This window comes from Numida meleagris, chromosome Z (assembly GCF_002078875.1).
Source record: "Numida meleagris isolate 19003 breed g44 Domestic line chromosome Z, NumMel1.0, whole genome shotgun sequence".
In the NCBI taxonomy this organism is placed as follows: Eukaryota; Metazoa; Chordata; class Aves; order Galliformes; family Numididae; genus Numida; species Numida meleagris.
The window spans coordinates 45,711,617-45,734,702 of NC_034438.1; the positions used below are offsets into that span (position 1 = coordinate 45,711,617).

At 38.4% G+C, this 23,086-nt stretch overlaps 1 protein-coding gene across 5 annotated transcripts in view; it reads left to right on the top strand.

The window, feature by feature from the left end:
- MCC (mutated in colorectal cancers) overlaps positions 1 to 23,086 on the top strand; it is a 204,196-nt gene that overhangs the window by 32,770 nt on the left and 148,340 nt on the right. For 4 of the 5 annotated variants that reach the window (XM_021380996.1, XM_021380993.1, XM_021380992.1 and 1 more), the window contains exon 3: positions 957 to 1,168. In XM_021380996.1, the coding sequence (XP_021236671.1) occupies positions 957 to 1,168 (212 nt within the window). Of the gene's footprint in view, positions 1 to 956; positions 1,169 to 18,074; positions 18,726 to 23,086 lie in introns of those variants that run through there. The other variant, XM_021380997.1, reaches the window with a different exon arrangement.

Sequence of the window (23,086 nt, forward strand, 5' to 3'; positions counted from 1 at the left end):
AGGACAGGCTGAGAGAGATGGGGCTCTTCAGCATGGAGAAAAGGCAGCTCCAGGAGGACCTCATAGTGGCCTTCCAGTACCTGAAGGGGGCCTACAGGAAAGCTGGGGAGGGATTTTCTATATGAGCATGTAGTGACAGGACAAAGGGAAATGGTTTTAAACTGGAAAGTGGTAGATTTAGACTAGATATTAGGAAGAAATTCTTTACTGTGAGGGTGATGAGACACTGGAGCAGGTTGCCCAGCGAGGTTGTGGATGCTCTCTCCATGGAAGCATTCAAGGCCAGGCTGGATGGGGCTGTGAGCAACGTGGTCTAGAGGGAGGTATGCCTGCCTATAGCAGGTGGTTGGAACTAGATGATCTTAAAGGTCCATTCCAACCCAAACCATTCTATGATTCTCTTAAGAATTCACTGTTTGTCACTAGATATATGATCATTGTCTTGCATTGATTATTAATGAAATGCCTTGTGATCGATGCATTTTTGAAATTTGAACTGTAACTGGCAAGCCTGAGATAATAAGAAGGTAGTACTAACTAACAAGGTCATAAACTATACAAATAGAGTATTTATATGTTGTGTTGTTATTCTATTAAAAAAAGTTAAGAATTATGGTTTTCCTCTTTTGTTCTCTAATGCTGTTTTTAAACATGACAGAATTGCTGATGCTTCTTCCTTCTGTGGTCCTTAGCTATTGTAAATTACACTATTTACTTTTTTTTATCCTTTACTAAATAATGCTTGCCAGATGCTTTTTTTTTTTCTTCTGTATCTTGTGATATGGCATATGTTCTGTGCACTGACTGCTTCTTTTTCCTCTCTAGTACCGTCAGCATGTGCAAGATGAGGTGGAAGAGCTGTTTGCTTGTTTTCTTTCTGGGAAGGCAAGCTGGCTGATTGATACGTTCTCTACACATAGCCCATATTAGAACAGTTTTTAATTTCTGCATTTTAGGTGCCTTATCAGGAGCCAGAGAAAGCTGGGAGTATGATTCAGGAGCAAGAGACCTTCAGAGTCCAGACCTCCAGAGTTATTTTACACTACAGAAGGTATTGGAGAATGGTGGAAGCAGTGTGACTAAACAAGCTGCTCTGCAGAAGCTTCTAGCTCAGGCCTCAAATTATAGCAGCTCTGTTGGAGGAAGTTACTTGGAACTTGCCAACACTGTAAGTACATTTTTCCTCTCAAGTTCTATAGATTATTATTTTTTAAAATTCTCTGAAGAAGCATATTAATTCAGCCTTTGAACTGTCATGGAAACAATGTCAGGCTGCTGGTGCATTTCATTTACGAGAAAGTGAATGTGATTTTAGCAAGTGGTAGTGTATAATATTTCCAAAGCTCATATAATTGAGTTAAAAAGGATAGTAGTCAGTGAGGAACTAAGTTCAAGTTCTTAAGTTATGCGGTTTAACAAAAGAAGAGGTATGTGTGAAAACTTCCTACCCATTCCTGCCGATGACAACACTAAATTGAAAGGAGCTATTGACTCCTTTTCGGGCAAAGAGGCCTTGAAGAGGGATCTTGACAAATTAGAGGGCTGGGCAATCACCAACTGCATGAATTTTAACAAGATTTGAGTGCTGGATTCTGCACCTGGCATGGGGTAGTCCTGGCTACATGTTCATACTAGGGGATGAGAGTCTGGAGAGCAGCTCAGTGGAAAGGAATCTGAGGGTTCTGTCTGAGGACAAGCTGTATGGAAGGCAGCAGGGTGCCCTGGCAAGCCCAAAGGGCCAACCATACCCTGGGGTGCATCAGGCCCAGCACTAGGAGGAGAGGGGTTGTCCACCCTGCTCGGTGTTGTGCAGCCTCACCTCCACCACCAGATGCAGTTTGGGTGTCACAGTATAAATAAGGACATGAAACTGTTAGAGAGCACTCAAAGGAGGGTGTCATGGTTTTATGATTTTCAGTTATTGGTACTCCACATCATAACATCATGTAGTGAATGTACCTGGTCCTCAGAAGAGAAGGACTACTACATTCCCCACGGTACTTTGCTCCTCTGTTACCATTTTCCAGCCGGAGGGAAAAGATAAAAGCTCGCAGTATAAAAACTTGCAAATCACGAGACCTCGTCCCTTTTTCCGCCCGTCTCTCGTCTTGGCAGCACCTCGCTCTCCAGCCGTCTTATCATCGGTAGTAGAGTAAGGCCTACCTTGATTTTGGGACATTCTCTCTCATTGTATTGGATTTATCAGCTTAAATTGTAATTATATTGTATTATAGTGTGTTGTTTTGCATTCCGATATTTTATTTAGTAAATTAGTTTGTTTCTCCTCAGATTGTTGCCGCTGTTTTTTGCTCTCAGGGCCATCTCCTTACCCTTTCCCCTTTTCCCTTTTCCCGGGGCGTGGGCCCGTGGGTCTCCCGTCCCCTTTGTCACAGAATCGGGCCTAACGCCCGTAAACCGTTGACAGAGGGCTACAAAGATGGCAAAGGGTCTGGAAGGGAAGATGTATGAGGAGAGGCTGAGGTCCCTGGGTTTTTCAGTCCAGCACAGAAGAGGCTGAGGGGAGGCCTCATGGCGGCTGCAGCCCCTCACAGGGAGTGGCAGGACAGCGCTGAGCTCTGCTCTGTGTGACAGCGACAGGGCCCGAGGGAACGGCATGGAGCTGTGTCAGGGGAGGGGCAGGTGGGGGTTAGGGAAAGGTTCTTCACCAGAGGGCAGTGGGTGCGGCCCCGAGCTGCAGGAGTTCAGGGAGTGTTTGCACAACTCTCAGACACAAGGTTTGAATTTTGGGTGGTCCTGTGTGGAGCTGTGAGCTGGACTTGATCGATGGTCTTTATTGGTCCTTCTCAACTTGGATTATTCTGTAATTCTCTTAATTCTTTTTTTTTTTTTTTAATCAGGGTATCAGATTGCTGAGAAACAATTGTGTACAAAAATTCTTCCCATGTTTTTTCTTTGCAGCTGACTAAATTGTTTGGTAACTTTTAAAACTCTTAGTTGCTGCATTATGCTTTCTATCTCTATAGGCAGGAACTACTCTTTGTTATGTAAAGATATGCAAATGTTGAGCATGTAAGGCATTATTTTTGGCTTCTCCTTCAATACATTTGGATCAAATTTGTATTTTAGTTCTAAGTGAGGCATGAAATAAAAGACCACTTTGTACCATGTTCCTGATTTATGCTGCACAGAATTTTAAATGGAGAAGAAAAACATGAAAGAAAACAGGTTTTGTTTCTGAAATGGTTGTTTGTTGACCCATTTGTCTTCCATGAAATTCACATACAGCAATTCAAGCTGCAAGCAAGCCTCAGGAGGTTGTCTAGTCCAGCTTCCTGCTCAAAAGTTAATGTCTAATGGAGGTGATTGCTGGCAGCTGAGGAAAGTCAACTTCTTTAAGCTGCGTTACTCAAAAAAAAAACAATGAAAAATATTCTGGAAATGTTTTTAAAGCCTCCCATGTTTTTCTTGTTTGCTTATTTGTTTTGAATCTGATGCAGGTCCTAAAGTTTCCATATGTAAAGTAAAAATTTGTAGATATTCAAATGTGCCTAAAAGACAAAAATGTTTAAAGAAGTTGACAATTAATCAATTGTAGCTAATTGTAAATTGGTTAGTGAAAACTGGACAGAATCATATGAAATTTGTAAAAAGCAGAAAAAGCAGACACATGATTTATAAAGAGAATAAGATGGAGAACATGGGCCAGCTAGTAGTATTATTTATACATCCTGGTATGTTTCTGGAGATGTGCACGATTTTAACTAAGTGAGGATATCTGGTTTTATTTGAGAACAATAACATCCAGCCCATCTAAAACCTACTTTAACAGTGCAGTAGACTTTGGAGAAATAGTACGTCATATATCTCTGGTAATACATTTGACCCTGACTTGAATAACATTGTAATAATCAAATGCAGAAGCATGGTCTAAACTACTAATAGGTGAATGTCTGAATGGTTTTAAAATTGTGAGGCACTATTTTTTTAATGTCTTTCTCAGCCCTATTCTTCTCTGTTCTCTGCTTTGCATGATAACACCACCAAATTAAAATGAAGCTATACTTGCTGGTAAAATTAGTACTTCTCCACACTGAAAACTGCACTTGTGATTGTTCATTGAAAAGGTGCGCGTCTAGGTCTAAGGAAGATAGTTAATCAATGCTCATTTATACGTATTTCCATAGCTTTGGTTGATTTGCTTAAAAATGTATGATCTTGGAAAAAACATGAGCTACTTCTCATTTAATTATTTTAAAAGATGTAAGATGCAGTTTAAAAGTCTGAGTGGTGCGGCTTAGGATTAATATACCTATACAAAAAGGATGGTTTAAGACTTGTCTTTCTGGAGTAGAAACTATGAGTTGCTGAATACTTTTTGAATCTGGACTTCATTCAGGTTTCAAGATGAGTACATTCTAATGCGTCCTCTTATTATGTTCCTCTTGACAGATGTTGTTTCAGAAGTGGTGGGTTTTCGTAACCTGGAGGTGTTGGTTGACGCTAAGGTGAACATGAGCTAGCAGTGTGCCCAGGTGGCCAAGAATGCCAGTGACATCCTGGCTTGAATCAGAAATGGTGTTGCCAGCAGGAGCAGAGAGGTGATCTCTCTACTCAGCACTGATGAGGCCACACCTCAAATACTGTGCTCAGTTTTGGGCCCCTCACTACAGTAAAGACATTGAGGTCCTGAAGCGTGTTTGGAGAAGGACAGTGAAGCTGCAAATGGTCTGGAGCACGAGTCTTTTGGGGAGTGCTTGAGGGAACTGAGATTATTTAGCCTGGAGAAGAGGAGGCTCAGAGAGACCTTATCACTCTCTACAACCACCTGAAAGGAGGTTGTGGCAATGTGGGAGTTGGCCATAAATTGTGCCAGGGGAGTTTCAGTTGAATGTTAGGAAAAATTTCTTCTCCAAAAGAGTAGTCAGGAACTGGAATGGGCTGCCTGTGGAAGCTGGTGGTGTCACAGTCCCTGGAGGAGCTCAGGAACCATGTGGATATGGCACTGAGGGACATCATTGGTGAGCATGGTGGAGATGAGTGTGGGGGTTGGACCAGATGATCTTAGAGGTCTTTTCCAACCTTAATAATTCTATGATTCTGCGATACTGCATTGCTTTGACATGTAGATATTTTAACTATAAAAATGTGAAGCCTCAGAAGAAATGAAGTTCTCCAAATATAATAGCTTTCTCTTTATTGCCATCTCTAAATTCCTTTTATACTTATGGTTTTGAGAGATACCTGATCTTTGTTTTTAACAAGGATCTGTCACACTTCTATTTTTAAATATTCTTTCTGTGGTCTTTGAAACTATAGTACAATCAGACATCTCTCTTTTATATGTAGATGAATAGAACCTTCATAGCATCTTCATTTGACTTCTGCTAAGCACTGCTGTCATGAGTCGTGCACATTTTTGCTTTGGCTTTATTACAGTGAAGAGGGGCGAGAGAAAATGGAAAGAATATTTACAGTTTTTCACAATTTCCATTTATTTCATTTACACTACTAATAGATGAGATGCTTGTTTACTGCAGTCTGAATTTAGACCTGTAATGAGAGGGACGTTGCCTTAGAGATGTGATTTGTTATAGTTACTTCCTTCTGTGTCTCTTTCTCAAATTGTTTTACCTACTTTATTTAACACAATGACAAACCTTGCAGCTGCCTTGTATTCATTTTCAGAAATCACAGATTTCAACTTTCACACTTCTGTGGGTTTAATCCAGGGAACTTTTCCATTTGTACAGGAGCTGGACAAACTGCTTTGTACTCTAACTAGGATTACTTAAAAAATCCCTGATGGATCTTTAGTAACTGCTTTTCTGGTGTTTGGAAGTTGATTGTATTTCTTTTTGTAAAACTGTGTAATAGAAGAGCAAAAATTTTAAAACAGGTGACATGTGGATACTTCTCTTAGGTATTTTAAATGCTCCTAAAATTAGCCATAGATTTTTAATCTTCTTCAGAATGGTTATGAAGAAGCAGAGCAGAGCCTTTCTGTGTCATCTTGCTTTTATGAACAGTTCTGGGCAGTTGAACATCTCCCTGATATATCTACACAAGCCATATGGACACTCTCTTGAAAGGAATGTTTTTTACATTTCTTTGTAGGTGTTTAGAGTTCAGACTTGGAGCTCTAAAGAAAATATGTCTCTGAACATGGATGCTTTCTGGTTAGAGATTGTAATTTTTTTTTCTCTGAACACCCTAGTGTTACACCTATTGGAGCGCTTTTTCTTGTTAGTTAAATTAAATCCTTTTGATTTAAAAATATGCAGTAGGGATAAAGACATTCTTTACGTACTCCTAAAGCATAGATGATATTCCTCACACAATACAAAGGGTGTCCATTCCACTCTTAAATATTTAACTTTTCCATTTACAAAAACTAAGTGAACATCAGTCCACTATTATTTTGCTTAGTTTTTATAAGGTGAATTTTAAATGCGTTTTTAAAAGATTGTGAACACATAGCTCTGCTGAGCTTTGTAAAAATATAACTGCTCGGCAGAATTAACTCTTTTCCTTCAAAAGATGCAATTAAAAAAATGAAACTTTGAAGCTTACCTGTTGATATTCATTGTATTTATTTATATCTTTTTATTTCTTTTCAATTTGCAGTGTTTTGGTTTATCAACACATATTGCTATTCAGCTTACCTGAATAATTTATTCTGTTGTTTTTATAGGATGTCTAACTTTCAGTGTTTCTCAGATTCATCATTGTTACACCTAAGTAGTAAGAACACATTTCTCTTTATTGTTTTTCACCTTGTTACCAGTATTTATGACTAACACATTAACCTTTCACGTGACCCACCACCACTTACTAGTGATATACCTGTTCATGCCGGTAGCTTAAATACTACTGCTGTTATCTTTCACAAGAACCCTCATATGTCTTCCAAATGTAATCATCTATGAGTTTGTTTTTTATTGCATTCAGATACTGTATGGGAACTGCTGAGTCATAGCCTGAACCACTGACTGAGCACCTGGAGGAAAGACCCAGTCAGCCCTGGGAGCACAGGTGAAGCCAATTCACCTGTGTGACTGGAAGGGGTGGAGCCAGGCTCTATCCCTCTTAGGCCTCATTTAAGGGCTGACTGCCTCGTAGAATCACCAAGGTTGGAAAAGACCTCTAAGATCATCCAGTCCAACTGTCCAATGACAAAGAGATAAACACTTTAATATGATATGCATGTTTCACATTAGAGTTCTAGTGTATTTTAATAAGCTGAAGGAATGAGATTTGGAGATGTTTAGTTCTCTTTTTGTATTGTCTTTGTGCATGATAAAAATAGACTAGATAAACTTTTTCTTTTTACTTTTTTTTTTACTGTTTTTTCTTTGGAATGTATACATACAAATGCTCATGCATTTCTGTGTGCTTACTGTTTGTTTTTGTTGCTGAAGTTCAGTGTTGATAAGGTGAATGTATTTGTTGTCACAAATAGCTACATTTACATAAGTGAAACCAACTGGGATTGTTTGATTTGCTGTGATGATATGATTTCACAGTTTTGTTCTGTCAGATGGAAATAACTGTTGTGTTGTTTTGTTCAGAAAATCTCTGCACAAAGATTTTACATTTCAAAAATGTGGCCCAGAGAATGTTGATTGGTGTTTTAACTGTCCAGTGTTTGAGTTGATTAGATCTGGGATCCTTTACTCATTTTTCCTTCCAAAGGCACTACAGCTACACTGATCCAGCTCTTTTGGTTGAAAACACTTAGGAAAGGTTTGGTGGGAGTATGATTAACTTGCAGAGAGGAAGAATAGAGCTATGTTTTTGAGAATAAGTCTGTGGTAGGATGCCTTTATGACCACTTGCTTTTAGAAGCTTGTTGCTGTTTTCCTCTTCAAAGCAGCTGTGCAAGAGCCACAGATTTGCATGTTCTTACTAAGGCAGAGCGAGGGCAAATTTGAAGACTTGCTAGCATTGTTTCCTGCAGCATCTCACTGTTCTGACCAATTACTAAACAGGAATAATCCTGCTTTATCTTGAGCAGAGCTGTCAGTGCAAGGTGGATGTGTTTAGAGCGCTGGTCTGAATTGCTCAACCTGCCAAATCTGCACTTCTTTCTCATCATAAATGGAGCTGATTTTGGACTGCCTCCATAAAGAATAAAACAGAAAGCTAATGCATCTTTTTGTAACAACACTGGAATATACTCTTCCTCAGCTAATTCTGACTTGCCTGTATGTGTACCTCAGTTGGAGATATTAAAAACTTTGAGTTTGGGAATTGATGTTTTGATCATGTATCTGTGTGTGACAGGATCTTTTCTGTACAGTGGAATTAAGGTAACTAAACCAAGGTTAGTTCTGGCTGTGGACTGTCATTGCCAAACGTAGTTACCATCTCTGCTAGATAAACAACTCAAAAGTTTGTAAAGAACGAAGGGATACTGTGAATATTTGTAGCAAAGCTATATGTAATTGTACTGACATTACTCTCAACATGATTACTAGCAGATGAGAACCTAGTGTCTTTGTCTTAGGAAAGTATTGTGTTCTGCAAATAGGTATTACTGCAATAACCTCTTTGTGAGACTCAGTAGTTGTTCCCATTGCTGATTTTTCCTCAGGATCATTGAGCTGCAAACAATGACAGCTAGAGCAATTGTTTTGAGAAAGCTGTTGTTTCTAGTTGATACAGCTTATACTGAGTGATAATATTTCATAAACTATTAATTTGTTCACTGACAGGTGGCTTTTCCTTTCCTACCTGCAAGATCTGTGTCACAGTTAGGCAAACCTGAACTGATTATAATTTTCTGTCTATAAAACATCATATTTGAGATTATTATTGTGTATTAGATTCATTTCAGACTGTAGAGCAGTTCGGATATCTACCTGAAAAAGCACTCATGGGCTATTTCATTTTCTGTCACAAATAGCCATTTGTGTGCTTGTGAAATGCATGTAAAATATAAATCAAGTGATCTGCATGTAAATTGAATACTGCTGTCATGTTATTGAGCATTTAAGATGTAATGATTCCTTGCAGTGCCTTAATGTTATGAAACATGCTTAGTACTGTAGGAAGATAACATTGTGGGGATGCTTGGTATTTTACATATATTCACACAGGACATTTTGTGTTGAAATTTAAAGCGCTAAATTTAATCTTTGTCCAGCCTTTTCTCTAGCACTTCAGACCATCTGACAGTACATTGAGTTATTCTCTTATTTGATATCTTACCTCCCTGATTGACTGTAAGCCAACCAGCAACAAGCAGAAGATGTGTCTATGTAACTAAAAGTTTTTATAATCATAGAGTTGCTCAAGTTGGAAAAGACCTTAAAGATCATCAAGTCCAACCGCAACCTAACGATACTACCCTAACAACCCACCTCTAGGTCGTGTCCCTGAGCACCACATCCAAATGGTTTTTAAACACATTCAGGGATGGTGACTCAACCACCTCTGTGGGGAGCCTGTTCCAGTGCTTAACAACCCTTTCTGTAAAGAAGTTTTTCCTGATATCCAACCTAAACCTCCCCTGGCGCAACTCGAGGTCATTTCCCCTTGTCCTGTCACCAATGAGAAGAGATCAACCCTGCTCTCACTGCAGTCACCTTTCAGGTATTTGGAGAGAGCAATGAGGTCTCCCCTCAGTCTCCTCTTCCCCAGACTAAACAGCCCCAGTTCCTTCAGTTGCTCCTTGTAGGGCCTATTCTCCAAGCCCTTTTCCTTTCTGATATGCTATGACTACCAACTGGTAACAGGAATCTGCTTCTTGGTCTTATTTATCTGTTTTTTATTTGGCACGGCTCGCCATAGTGTTAGTGTTAAGGGAGTAAAAATGTAACTACGTTACTAAGACTCCAGTCGTTCTCCCCTGCGCTCCCCCCCAGCTATAAACCTTTGTATATGCACTGTAATTTTGTCAAGCTTCATTATTGTCACATTTCAACTAATCTGGAGAACATATTTTTTCAAATTGAGTCTTTAAGTATGGGAAAGATTGTCTGGTTCCCAAAGAAAGCAGAAATACTTCTGTAGGTGAGGGAGAACAGAGGACTTCACAGAGATGTGTGACTTTCTCGCTTGTTTAATGTATAGCTATCAGCTTAAATGTTCTATTGCAATCATCCAGGTATTTCTTTTGGGAATTTTTAAAGAGAAGTGTCAAGGAAGTTACGCCTGTACTGTGAGAAGTAATTCCACATCTGGTTTATAGATTATAGTCCCAGTTAATGAGGCCATACTTTTAAGTGTCTTAATTCATTTCAAAAGTTTTTGCAGTTTGATAACTCAGTAATACTGATACATGCTTTTCTGGTGAAGTCTGCTCTTTTTTGTTCTCTTCCAGGTTTTCCCTGTTTTTAAATTAAGCCTACTTGTTTCTCAGTTTGGGAAGCTCCAGTCCTTCAGCTTCCCTATCCCTTCACTTCCATACAGGGAATTTCAGACATCAAAGTGTCAGATACTCTGTTTTCTCAAAGCACATCTATTTGAATGGGAGAATAATGCCCTTCTAGTACCTTTGCATGAAACTAATGTGGACAAAAAACACCTACCTTCCATGTGTTTCAGGGAATTTGTTCAGTGCTGTATGTGCTCTGTTGGATAAACCAGAGTTAAGTTAGTTGTGCACAGACTGATTTTTCCTGGGTTATCTTGTCAGGGAATGTGTTCTGTATTTGGGAACTAATGCATAGTACTAAATAACAGGAGGTGGATGTGTGCCCCTCTTCCCTTTGAACACATTCATGTTCTGTGTCCTGTGTGCAACTGTTATTAGAATTTCTTTTTATCCCAATAAAAGCTATTGGCATAAAAATATAAGATAATTATTAATTCATCTGGAATCTGGGGAAGCTTGAAGTTGAACAATATTTTGGTGGTCAGGACAATGGAGCCTGCTTTTTATAAAAGATCTTTTATATGCTATAGCATATTAACACCATTACTTTCTCCATATTAGATGATAAATGTTATATACCCCTTCTAACAACTCTATCTTGAGGTTCCTTTTTGTTTCATTTTGTTTCTATTTTGTTTTGTTTGAATCCTTTTACAACTTCTATCAGCCCAGAGTGATGGTTTTTCAGCACAGGGTATGTGTGTTCAAGCAGCCTTTTAGTAGATCTTTTTGGTGATGCTTTTAAGAGGATCATTTATGAAACAGTTGAACAATATTCCTTACAAGTATGTAAGGAAGGTGAAGTGCAGAATGATGGGTTTTGACGCAGTTCTGCAATTGGAATTGTATAATGGGAACAAGCACATACCAATCAGGTGCTATAAGAAAGGGTTATCTTAGTAAGAGTGTTTAAGTAGATGTTTTTAAGGCATAGGTATTGAATTTCAAAACTTTGAATTTAATTTAGTTGCAAGTGCTCTGTATACTGTTTTCCTCAACTTCTCAACTACTAAGAAGCTGTTTATGCATCTCTTTTTGTATGCTGTAGTTAAGAGAGCTCTGGCCCTGATGCAAGAGCTATTATCTTTTCACTTACTTTTGCCAACTTTTTTTTTCTCCGGTTGTCTGAGGTGAAGAGCAGTTCATCTTGTACATTGGGCTGTCATCACTGCACACATCTGTACAGAATATAGAATTATTATTAATAATAAATAATAATTATTATTAATTATTAATAATTATTAATTATATCAATTAATTATTAATTAATTGTAATTATTAATAAATAATAATTAATATTATTATTATTTAGGCTGGACATTAGGAAATACTACTTTTCTGAAAGAGTGGTCAGACGCTGGAACAGGCTGCCCAGGGAGGTGGTTGAGTCGCCGTCCCTGGAGGTGTTCAAGAAACGTTTAGATATAGCCAGTTTAGATATAGCGTTGAGAGACCTGGTTTAGTGGGGTTATGTTGGTGGTAGGTGCATGGTTGGACTGGGTAATCTTGTAGGTCTTTTCCAACCTAGCTAATTCTATGATTATCTGCTTGGCAACATTAAGCTGAACTTGAGACCTAGTATTAATCCACTGAAGCAACATTAACCTCCTGCATTCCAGTGTGCCAAAAAGATTACCCTGCAGCTCTAGTCACAGACAATTTTGTTTTAACAGCTTTTCTACTTGTTCTCTGTTGACCTTTAGGTGTGGTTGATAATGGTGAGCTTCTGTGAACCCTCATTTACAATATAGATGAGAACTTATTACTTCTCCCCCCTTATACATATACAAAACCCTTATGTTTCGCTTACATGATACATAGGAATTTTGAAAATACAGTGAAAATCTTTCATCTATGCACGGTTCAAAATGGACTATAAGTGATTCTCCAGTTCAGTGCTAGTTCCGTTATAATGGAGTAATCAACCATTATTCTGTCAACCACATGAGAGAAGGCAGAGTTTCCATAGAAATCTGTCAGTGCCATGATTAAATTCATCAAGATGCTTCTGCTCTCTAGAACCATTTCTCTGTCACTGTTGGATTTGGGGTATTGAGTTGAGGCAGTGTAAAACACTGACATCATTCAAATTCCCTGCTTGTCTTTATGTTCTCTTCTTTTTCTAATGAATGTATGGTTGTCAGCATAGCTGTTTGTGCAAACTATTTTGATGCCAGTGCAAAGGAAATGGAATATTTCTTCACACAAACTTTTTATCACTTACACTTTCTGCCTTCTGTGAAGGTATTTTTCAGCATGCTTGCTTCATTTGGTGCTACAATCTTATTGCCATTTCTCAGCTGGGAGACAGATTATGATGGTAGCTGTGTTGGTAAACTCCACTCTTCATCATGGGAGAAAGCAATCAAAATAAACTGCTTGAATTTCAGTAAGGGCAATATCTGTTCTATGAAGAGCTGATAATGAAATGAGAACCCCACTGATGCACCCAAGCAAGATTTGTGCCCTTAAACTAAATAGCCATCTCTAACTTCTTACACTGAATTTCCTATTACTTTACCTACATGAAGTTATAATTTTGGGGAGAAAAAGACATTGCATCTTTCTACTTTATGTATTTTTAAAGAGATGGTAAACGCCCAATACTGATGGAATCTAATTTTTACACGGATATTGATTGTCTGATATGCATAAATAAAAAAAAAAAATCTTTGTTTCTGCTCACCCCATAATGGGGACAGGTGTTTCTTTATAATGATGAAATATCTTGTGCCAGAATTCATAATGACAGAACAAATATGACTATTTTTTAAGATTGGGTGGTTTATTATCTTTAATTTACTTGACTGAAAGACCTTTGAGCAAGTAAATGCTAGAAATATGTAGCATTTCTGCGCTTAAAGTAAGAGACTACTCATATGAGACCTGAAAGTAAGGTTGTTAAACCAAATTGACTCTAAAAGAAGGCAAAAAACCGTAATTGTTAAAGCAAGGTTGCTCACTGTCCCTTCCAAGGTAAAATGAAACGGTCAGGTATGAAGAGTGAAGTAGGAATGAATGAGGGAGAGGTAATGCAATCATAAATATTATGATGAGAAACTTAAATGTAGGAAGATATGTAGGAAAAAATATACTGGAGAAATTCAAAAGTTAGAAGGGCTGAAAACTGTGCTTTGTAGACTAGACAGACAGTTAGAATAGAGAACATGGGCTTTGTGTTCAACTGTCTGGAGAAAGAGGAAAAAGAATAGACATTTAGGAAAAATAAAGAAATATTCATATTTTATAGGTACTGAGTAGGGAGAGAATGGAGAAATAATATGTTGAGCAACTTCCTGACCTTTGTGAGCAGCAAATAAACTATGTAGTAAAGGAAGACAACAATTAAAATAAACATCTGATGAGAGCTGTAGGAATTCAGTTGCAATAGTCTTAAATTCATTGGTAGTGAAATGGATCTGGTAGAAAACCAGGGGGTTTGATTTACTGGATGTTTTATATGTATTGTTTCAGCTCAAACTGTTGAAGTAATTTTTCTTAAAATTTCTGCCAGAATGAAAGCTCTCAAAATGCCATCTCAGTGAAGCTTATTCATGTTAGTTATTCATGCCAGAAAAGACATCTTATAGAGTTTCAGGAAGGTTATCTGTCAGATGCTTGCCTTGCATTTACAGAATTCATCTGAAAATGTTTCAAATTAAACATTTCAGTCTCAGTGACTCCAAACTCTGTAATATTGATACGTATATGTATGTTACACATTACATCACACATTACACATACATAAATGTGTGTGTATATATATATATATGTATATATGCACATTGCCAGAAAGTACTCATCAATTAATCTATTAAGCATTCTAAAGAGATAGCGACCTTATATTTTCAAATGGGATGCTAGGCAGGGTTGGGAGCTGATGTAAACCAGGGGCTGGGATCCCTCTGCCTTCTCCATGTCAGTGTGATCACTTAGTCCCAGATCTGGCTCCGGGAGTTATTTGTTTAATATGCCAGTGGTATTAGAAGTTTGTGGAGAGAAGGCTTACAGTTAGAAAAGGTAAATTCAGACTGACTGCACATAGATGTCTTGGAGTAAAAGAGAAGTGGGCAGCTGATGAGTTGGGATACCTGAATATTTGCAGAGATGAGGGTATAGGTGGGAAGTGGGGACCAGAACTGTAAATAAGAGTGTATGAAAGAAAAGATAGGAAAATAAGAGAATATCTGATTTCTGATTTTCCCAGTCTGGGATTGGGAAAGATAGGAGAGACTTAGGAGGAGAGTACTGGCAATTCATTATTACGTAAGTGAGAATTTTTTAAAGAGATTTAGTTCACATCTGATAAACATAAGGAAATACGTGTTCTATTAAAGTGGAAATGCAGGTATCTTAAAGGTAGGATTAAGCCATGCACATATTATTAAGAGTGATCTTAGTACAATAAGTATGCAGAACTACAAGCTGTTTCTGGGAAGGTTAAATGAGAACAGTTGCCAGGATCATAGAGGCTGGAACTGAATGAGTGAAGTTACCTTGTATTTAGTCACAGAATCGCATAATGGCTGATGTTGGCAGGGAGCTCTGGGTGTATCTACCCTTGATGCAGCGGGGACACTCAGAGCAGGGTCCCCAGGACCACATCCAGACAGCTTTTGAAGATCTCCAAGGAGGAGACTGCACATCTTCTCTGAGCCAGCGCTTCATCACCTGCACAGCATAGAAGTGCTTCCTGATGATGGGGTAACCTTCTGTGCTCCAGTTTGTTCCCACTGCCCCTTGTGCTTATTGCCTGGCACTTGGGCAAGAAGAATGCATGACTGAACGGAAGGAATACTGGATGATAAATGGAAGCTAAGCAGAAATATGATGGCATGAACAATATTTCACAGAATGCCCTTGTTTTAAGCAAGGAGCAGATGAACCGTGAGGATAATTAGGTGGCTGCAAGATAAAAGCAGTGTAGAAATTGCTGCCATCTTTCCTTATTGTCCTCTCAGACACATCTCAAACATGAATAACAGGCACACATTAACTCCCTGGTCCTTTTCCTGTCTTGACCTTATGTTTAAGGCTTAGTGGGGTCAGAGGGAATCAAAATGAATGTGATGGCTTTGGATGAAATGACAGAAAATGAGAGTGGCTGGCTGACAGCTTGGTGAGTGGCTGCATGGCATGAAATACTGGAGAACTGAAAAAGGGATCAAATGTAGAGTCCCATGGAGACTGGTGAGGTCAAGGACATGGCTTTTTAAGTGGATTAAGTATTTGGTGAAGGGGTGAGAACAGCTGATTGAAGTGCTATTTGGTAAATGGATTATTCTAGATGTTTTAGACTAATCAAGACGGTGTGATTGAATGAAATAAAGTAAGTTTGCTTTTTTTTTTTTTTTTTCAGAGACAGCTTCATTATTTGGTGTAAGGTTACTTAGAGTTGTTTCAGATGAGTTGGATTTTTTTTCTCTGACCCTAGATGCATACCCTTCACTGGCATTATATGGGAAGAGTTTGCATCAAGGACCTGCATTCCTTTCAGCCTCTCTCTTTTAGATAATAGTGCATTAATGCTGTGGAATAAGGAGTTGTTTGGAAACATTATCTAAGTATTGTATTGAATTTTCCATTTGTCCATTGAAACTTAAATATTGGCATTACACCTGTATATTTTGTGCCAGAGTGAGAACAAGAACATGCTCAAGTTGTGTGTAATAGGCTTGTAATATATGAATGTGGAATTTATTTGTGTGGGGCACTTCACAGAGTGCTGCTGTGATTATGAAGATGATGCTAAAACTAACTAAATACTTTGTGAATTTCACCAGCTCCTTTGTGTATTTGGGGCTGGTGGCGTTGAAAACACTCAGGGCTGCCCTAGACAGGCTCACACCTCCTTTAAGAGGTGGCAACCCAACACACTCTCACCCTTCCTGTGGGTGGTTTACCGTTGGTGACCAACGGTATGGCCGTAAGAATGGAGTATCGCAATCCCTCCCCGCAGCCACCCTTGGGATCCCTGCAGCAGTGCCTTTACAATGTTCATCAGCATGATGGTGTTGTTCTGGACGTGCTTCTTCCCCTGGAAGCACACCACTGCATTATTTACAGCCAGCAGCATCTCAGTGTTGCAGCTGTTCCTCCAGCTGCTTCAGCATATTGGAGGGCTTGCCCACCCCTCGAGGTCCTTATTTTTAGATAATTCTGGGGTCATGGCTGTGTTGATGAACCTTTGGCACAAATGCCAGAATTTTACAAAACATAAAGTAAGAGAGAATTCCAAGCAGTTACGAGAACTTGTATGAGAAATGAGGTAAGAACCACTACAGAACCACTGTAAAGAACCACATTTTCAATGCACAGGAAATCTGTACACAAAACTGTCCCAGTTGTACTGTTCTAGATGGCAGTCTAGAGGACTCGGCCTGTTCCTGGCCTCCTTGGTGCTGTCTGCGTGGTCTGGCACTGGTCTCAGCGTCTCTGGTGGCTGAGATGGCAGCGATCTGCCAGCAGAGGGCAGTGCAGCCCCTTGTCATTACTTGAGAAAAAGTAAATGGAAACGTGTCAGGTACAAAGCAATGAATAAGGAATACCGAGAAGCGCTAAATGTGGAGTTGGAATGGAGCATGAAGGTGAGGCAGGAGAGATGCTCCCAATGAATAAAATAATAGAAGCTGGAGGCAATGCTTGGTCAGCATGAAAAAAAGAAACAAAAAAATACAGATTACTGGAAAGCAAACCAGAGAATACAGAATACAGGAAAGAGAAAGAAGCAGTGTGAAAATAGACTTGAAGAATAAAAGTAAAATTCTTGTAAAGAGATTGTGGCATTGTCCTTACCCCCCCGGGCCAGTTCCTGATCTTAGGTGCTGGGGAAGGAGAGGCACCCAGAAAGCACTTGTTATCTCTAGTATTGTGGATCAGTATGTATCTGTTTGCCTTGGTCCTTCTCAATGCACTTTCTGTATTGTCATTTGGATGAATTACTGTTATGTCTTCATATTGATACTCATCTATGATCAATAGAGAAGAAAATAAAATCTCTGGATGATTTTAAAAATTTAACTTTTGGAGTGCATATTTTTTTGCAAGGGTGCAAGGATTGTGCTGCAGTTTATATAGCATTTATTCATTTTCTCATGAATTTTTTAAACTCTTCTCAGTATTTGACACTCTTGTAATAAAACGTATTAAGATAATCAGGAAAGTTTCAGTTGCAGAGTATGGCATTCCCTACTTCAAACACAAAAGTGTATCATAATCCAGCATCGCAAAGAGCATAGGGCTGCCACTAGATTCTAGGGGATAGAGGGAGTGGGAAAATATATATATTTTTTGTTCTTGCAGTGGATACAACGTGACCTCAAATCTATCTCACTAAGGATTTTTCTAGGCTTTTTACTGGGTGCTGAAAGCAAATTGTTCTTTCTTCCCCCTTTGTGTAGCATTTCCCCAAAGTCTTTGTAAAATGCTGGTGTGTTATGTAAAATCTCCAGCTTTCCAATGGTGCTTTTGGGTTTACTGTGACCTTTTGAAATCTTTACAACTCCCACCCCCAGAACCACCCAACTTTCCCTACTGAATTGCGTGTAGGAATAGGGAAGGAGGAATTCAACTTTATTGTTGTCCAGGTGACATTTCCTGTTACTTGCTTAGCTTTATAGTTTTGGTATAGTAATTAGTATACAGAAAGCTGGAAAGATGGCTGTAATTCCAAAATGAACTCTATAGCTCTCTCCCTCCCACTCTCCTTTTAGTACCGCCCCTTCCATGCACCCTTTAGCCAGCAGCAAGACAGCTGTGTTAGATCATAAACCACTTAAACTCCGGGCTCGCTGGAAAGGGAAACTTCAGCATGAAGTGCAGCATTGGCTTGTCTCAGAAAGAGCAGCTTTCTTTTCTTTCTCCTTCTCCTTCCTGAACACTGAAGACCGTAGCAGCTCTCCTTTTATTTTCTCTGTGAACTTGAGTGAAGCTCACCAGATTGTTCTGAGTACATTAAGCAATGTTATGAGATGCCCTTAAACGGAGTTGCAGAAAAGAGCAGCATAAAATGTACAGCAGAGGTGAAGCACAACTTGTGGATGGACTGAGACAGCCCTGGGATCAAGGCAAGCAGCTTCTTCTTGGTGTTTTCTGAGCCCTCCATGGTATTAGCAAATCACTAGCAGCAATGGATTATATGTAAGTGGAAACTCATTTGGATCTTTTAGAAGGTCTTAGATCATTAATGTTAACAGTTAATGTGGAGTAAAAAATGGCTGTCTAGAGCAAAATATGCAAGACAGAAAAAAATTGGAGAAGGAAGAATTGAATGGGTTATATTTGGAGCATTAAAACCTGAAGAAATCATAAAGCCCTGAGAAGTCTCATAATGAATTCTGGAGTTCCGTTGAAATATGGAAATGACTCTCCTGCAGAGCTGAGTGAGGTAAGCGGTTTATGCTTTAAAAAGAAACACTCCCCTTTTGGGCTTTCACTCTGCAAGCAATGCAATTAAAAATTAAGAGAATGTGTAACTTGCTGTAACTTGATGTGCCAGTGAGGAAATGACGTGAACTTTCTTGCTGCTTTAGACTGAATACGTGGTGAAAAGCAAATGATTGCAGTCATGTTGAGATGCTTTTTCCTGTTTCCATGCAGCAGAGATTTCCTTACCTCCCAAGAGCTGTATTTATGCCCAAGATTCATCTTTACTGTGGGTGAAATACAGAGATCTCGATTGAGATTAAGCAGACTGTGACTAATTTAGGAGGGAGTTGGGTGAGTGGAAGATGACAAATATTTATTGGTGTGACAACAGCATTGGCAAAGTTGTGTTTGACTGTATTTATCCAAGGCGATGTTGTTCTTTTAGGTTAGATGAATGTTACCTTCCTCGCTTAAAAGAAAGCAAACCATGGGAGATTTTCTACTTTTCCCTTGCAAAATGTAGGCAGCTGTTATTTCTTATAGGTATGGGTATGTCTGGTTTTTTTTGTGTAACATATTTCTGAATATTTTTAATAAATCAGAAATTAAAGCTATATCAAATGTTATGTAAATATTTAATAAATTTTTTAGAAGTAGTGTATCCTGGCAGTTAAAGAAAAATCTTAGGTGTATCATCTTTATGAGCTCACTTGTCCTGAAAACTGCTAATTTGAATAATGCTATGAAATCCTGAGTATTTTATTAGTCATCTTGTAGAAAATTGAATTTTTGGTCCCAGTTTAACTGAAGCACCTCTCTTTCTTCTTTGCCCATTTTTTTGATACACTTCACATTGTAATGCATCATTTGTTTATTTTATGTTTTGTTTCATTCTGCCGTACTTGGCAGAATGAGAGATTTCACAGTTTGTGGAATTAATTGTCCAGAGATGGGAGACACTGAGATGTAGAATGGAAATGAAATCAGTGGGCTAGTGAAGGGGACAGCAGAGTAAATGTTTTGAGACCTTTGCCAGTGCAGTACCTTGTCATGCAAGATGGGCAGCAGGTTTGTGACTGGGGGGTACAATTAAAACAAATTTTGTGTACATTCCTCCTCTAACTACAGAATAATTCAATTTAATTCACTTTTGTTTTCAAATGATTGTTTAGAGAATATGTATTGGCAACACAGCATAAATTGAGTTCATAAAGTCAATATAAAAGCCTAAGTCATTTTTTTGTAGGAGTTATTTTTGTAGAAGTCTGTCATGTGTTTCCTGGCTACCCTTGTGGTGGTGTCCTGTTGATCTGTTTTCTGTCCCTTCAGCATTTGATTTTCAAAGCTACAGCGTCTCACATAAAACGTGAAGTGCCACAAGGACTTGATATTTGGCTAGTTATTTGGAGCAGGCAGTATTTACTGATAGCATTTCTACCTTAAAACATTTTCTGTTCAGATTTGTTTTACTCATTCACAGAGTAAGCCTTTTGTTGTAAGAAGTATATTTTTCCCCTGCTGTTCAGCATGAGAAATGTCAAAAAGAAGTCAGTGTCCATGCATCATAGAACGTTTTTCTTTCTCATTTTCAACAAGCTTACTTTTTACTTGATTTACATCTATAGTCTAATGCCAAAGATAAGTGAGAAGTAGTCCCCTTTCTGACTGCAAACATACCAGTGAAGATCTTATATTCCTGACTTTCCCCATCTGCTAATCATAATTTCTTTGCTGTTGCTTTTCATCTTTGTGATTTGAGCTGTTTGTGTAAGCATACTTTAGTCTGTTTTACTCAAAGGGCCAGGTCAGCCAATCTCAGTATGGTTCTTTGATAGGACACTGTTTCCAACGAAACAAGGAGAATTTACAGAAACAGCATATTCTTCATGGGTTAAGTTGCACGAGTACTCTGAGATGCAGTCAGTTGCCTACCTCTAATTTCTCAACTTTCTTCTCTCTGCAACTTGCATGTTCTTGTTAGACCTTTTCCTACTGTTGATTTCTACTGCTTTGTCTGCACCTATTGAAGACAGGAAGTCTTGACTGAAGACTGTGCATATACTTTATATATCTGTGTTTTGCACCAGTTTGTCATGCTTTTCCCCTTTTCCTTTGTTTCTGATTATATTTTCTGTGTGTCGTGTTTATTTTTGATCAGTGGAAGACAGTGGCATTGTGTTCAGTGGGAAAAGCTGGAACTGGTTATGTTAGTAAATGATGAAATTAGTGCAGTCTTAGTATGTTTTAACCCACACTTCTATCTCTGCTATCAGCTCATATTTTAACATCGTAGGGGGCTGTTACCTATGTCTGTGAGGCAGAAGAATGACAGACCAGGAGAGGCTGTGATGCAGATTTTGTTGTAGGTGCCTTGATCTATTTATCTCAGTATATGAAGCTCTAGGCATGAAACTATTGTTATTAAAATAAATAGGAAAACTACAAAGCCCTGGAGATGTAGTAAATGTGATGTTGAATGGGTGCACTAGACAAAACAAAGTGAAATTATTGCAACTCATTGCATTTGTATTGAAACTTTCTCTGCTTAAGATTAGGTTTCTCTTTGGGAAACAGCTGAGAATTAACTTACATCTTTTTTTTAAAGACACAGCTGTAATTGTAGAAAATTGTGTGTGGTTAATGTTTACTATTCATAAAGTTTGTCCAGGTAAACAGATCTTGACTGTTTTTATTTGGTTCTCCCTGTCCCATTCCAAAGATCATGCAGAAATAAACAAAAGGGAGGAACTCTGAGATTTATGTTGCAGGTCAGTGAGGTGCTTTGTGGTTCACTGCTTTTGGAGTCAAGCTGTTGTTTATTGATCTGTACATCGGTACCCTGTCTATTCTGTTTTACTTTCCATTCAAACTTCTCTTTCTTCTGGTCAAAGAACAAAATATAGATTAGCCAGTGTGCTGTTTGCATAGCAGAATCATTTTGTAACTGTGTAGAGAGGTAGAAGAAGCACTGTTCTTGTGTAGCAAGGTGTCTTGTAATGTTAGTAGTTGTTTAGTTGGGTTTTTTTGTTTGTTTTTAAAGTAAAGCATGATACATTAAGAGAGGCAGATTAAAAAAAAAAAAAACTTAAGTTTGCAGATAGCTCTTACTGCACTCTATGAGAATGCTGGACAGACTTTAGCAAACAAGTAATGTCCAACCAACCTGTTTTACTAAGTGGGCTTTCACCTGTCAACATTACACCTTACTGTTATTTGCAGTTTGCTTCGTAAGACTTGATTTAGTATGAGTGTGATTTGTATGCAATGCATAACACCCAAACTAAGTAAGTGCACTTTGGATTCCTTTGTTATTTTTAGTTTTAGTTTTAGTTGTGCAGTACTGAAACCTTAAGTGTAGTCACAGATTGTACTCTTAAAACCAACATTATGAGTGTCACCAAAAACACGTCCAGGTAAGTAATTCAGTACACAGAGGCTTAGTGTTTTTTGGTGTTTTTTTATCAGAATTTATTTGCTTTGTACATATTCATTCCTCCAGTAGTTTTTCAGAAAGTCATGTTTGTATAGAAGGAGCTGGATGGTCTGATCTGTATTTTGTTCCTTCAAATTCAAAGACACCACCTTTTACCCAGGAAGTCCTTGAATTTCAGTTTGTTATAAGCTGAAACCAAGCTTTATGGAGAGGTATCACTGCATGCTAGTCATCTTAAATCTCTTCACAAGCCATCCTGTGCTGAAACAGGGAGTTCTCTTGTCTGATCTAGTACAGCTATTGTGCTGAATGCTATCAGCAGTCATGCACATGTCTAATCATGGACAGTTCAAAAGAGTAGCATGGGAACATTAAGGGAATACAGTTAATAAGCTCTGTAATGTCTTTCCCCGTTGCTTACTTAAGGACTAAATTATATCCTTGGATTAAGAGTCAAATTGGATTCAGTTTTCACTAAAGTGAACCTTGTGAACTTGCTGATGGCAAGACTATGCCAAAGAGATTTTGCTGTGGGCTAAGAGCTGGTATTATAGTACTGCAGTACATTTGACACTTTAGACACAAATGATGTATTTAATGTTTTTGCATTCTTTTATCATTCGTTATGTAAGTGGATGGTGTGTGATTTTTAAAAAGGAAACTGTGAAATTAAAAGGTACTGTGCTGATTTAGGTGTATACTTCATACTCTATGCGTCTTTCTTTGTGCTTGGAAGTCAATTATTTAGGGAGTGACCATTTTGGCTTGCAACCTTACATTGATCTATACATTCATAAACCCTATATGTTGTCTAGAGTGATCGTGTTGTCTGTTTCTCTTGGGAGAAGGAGTAGTTTATTTGTCCACTTGACAATGGGATATTTAAAAGTTTTAAGAGGGTAAGAGAAGACAGGATTCAAAGTTTGTGTTTGTGTGGGGAGCAGAAT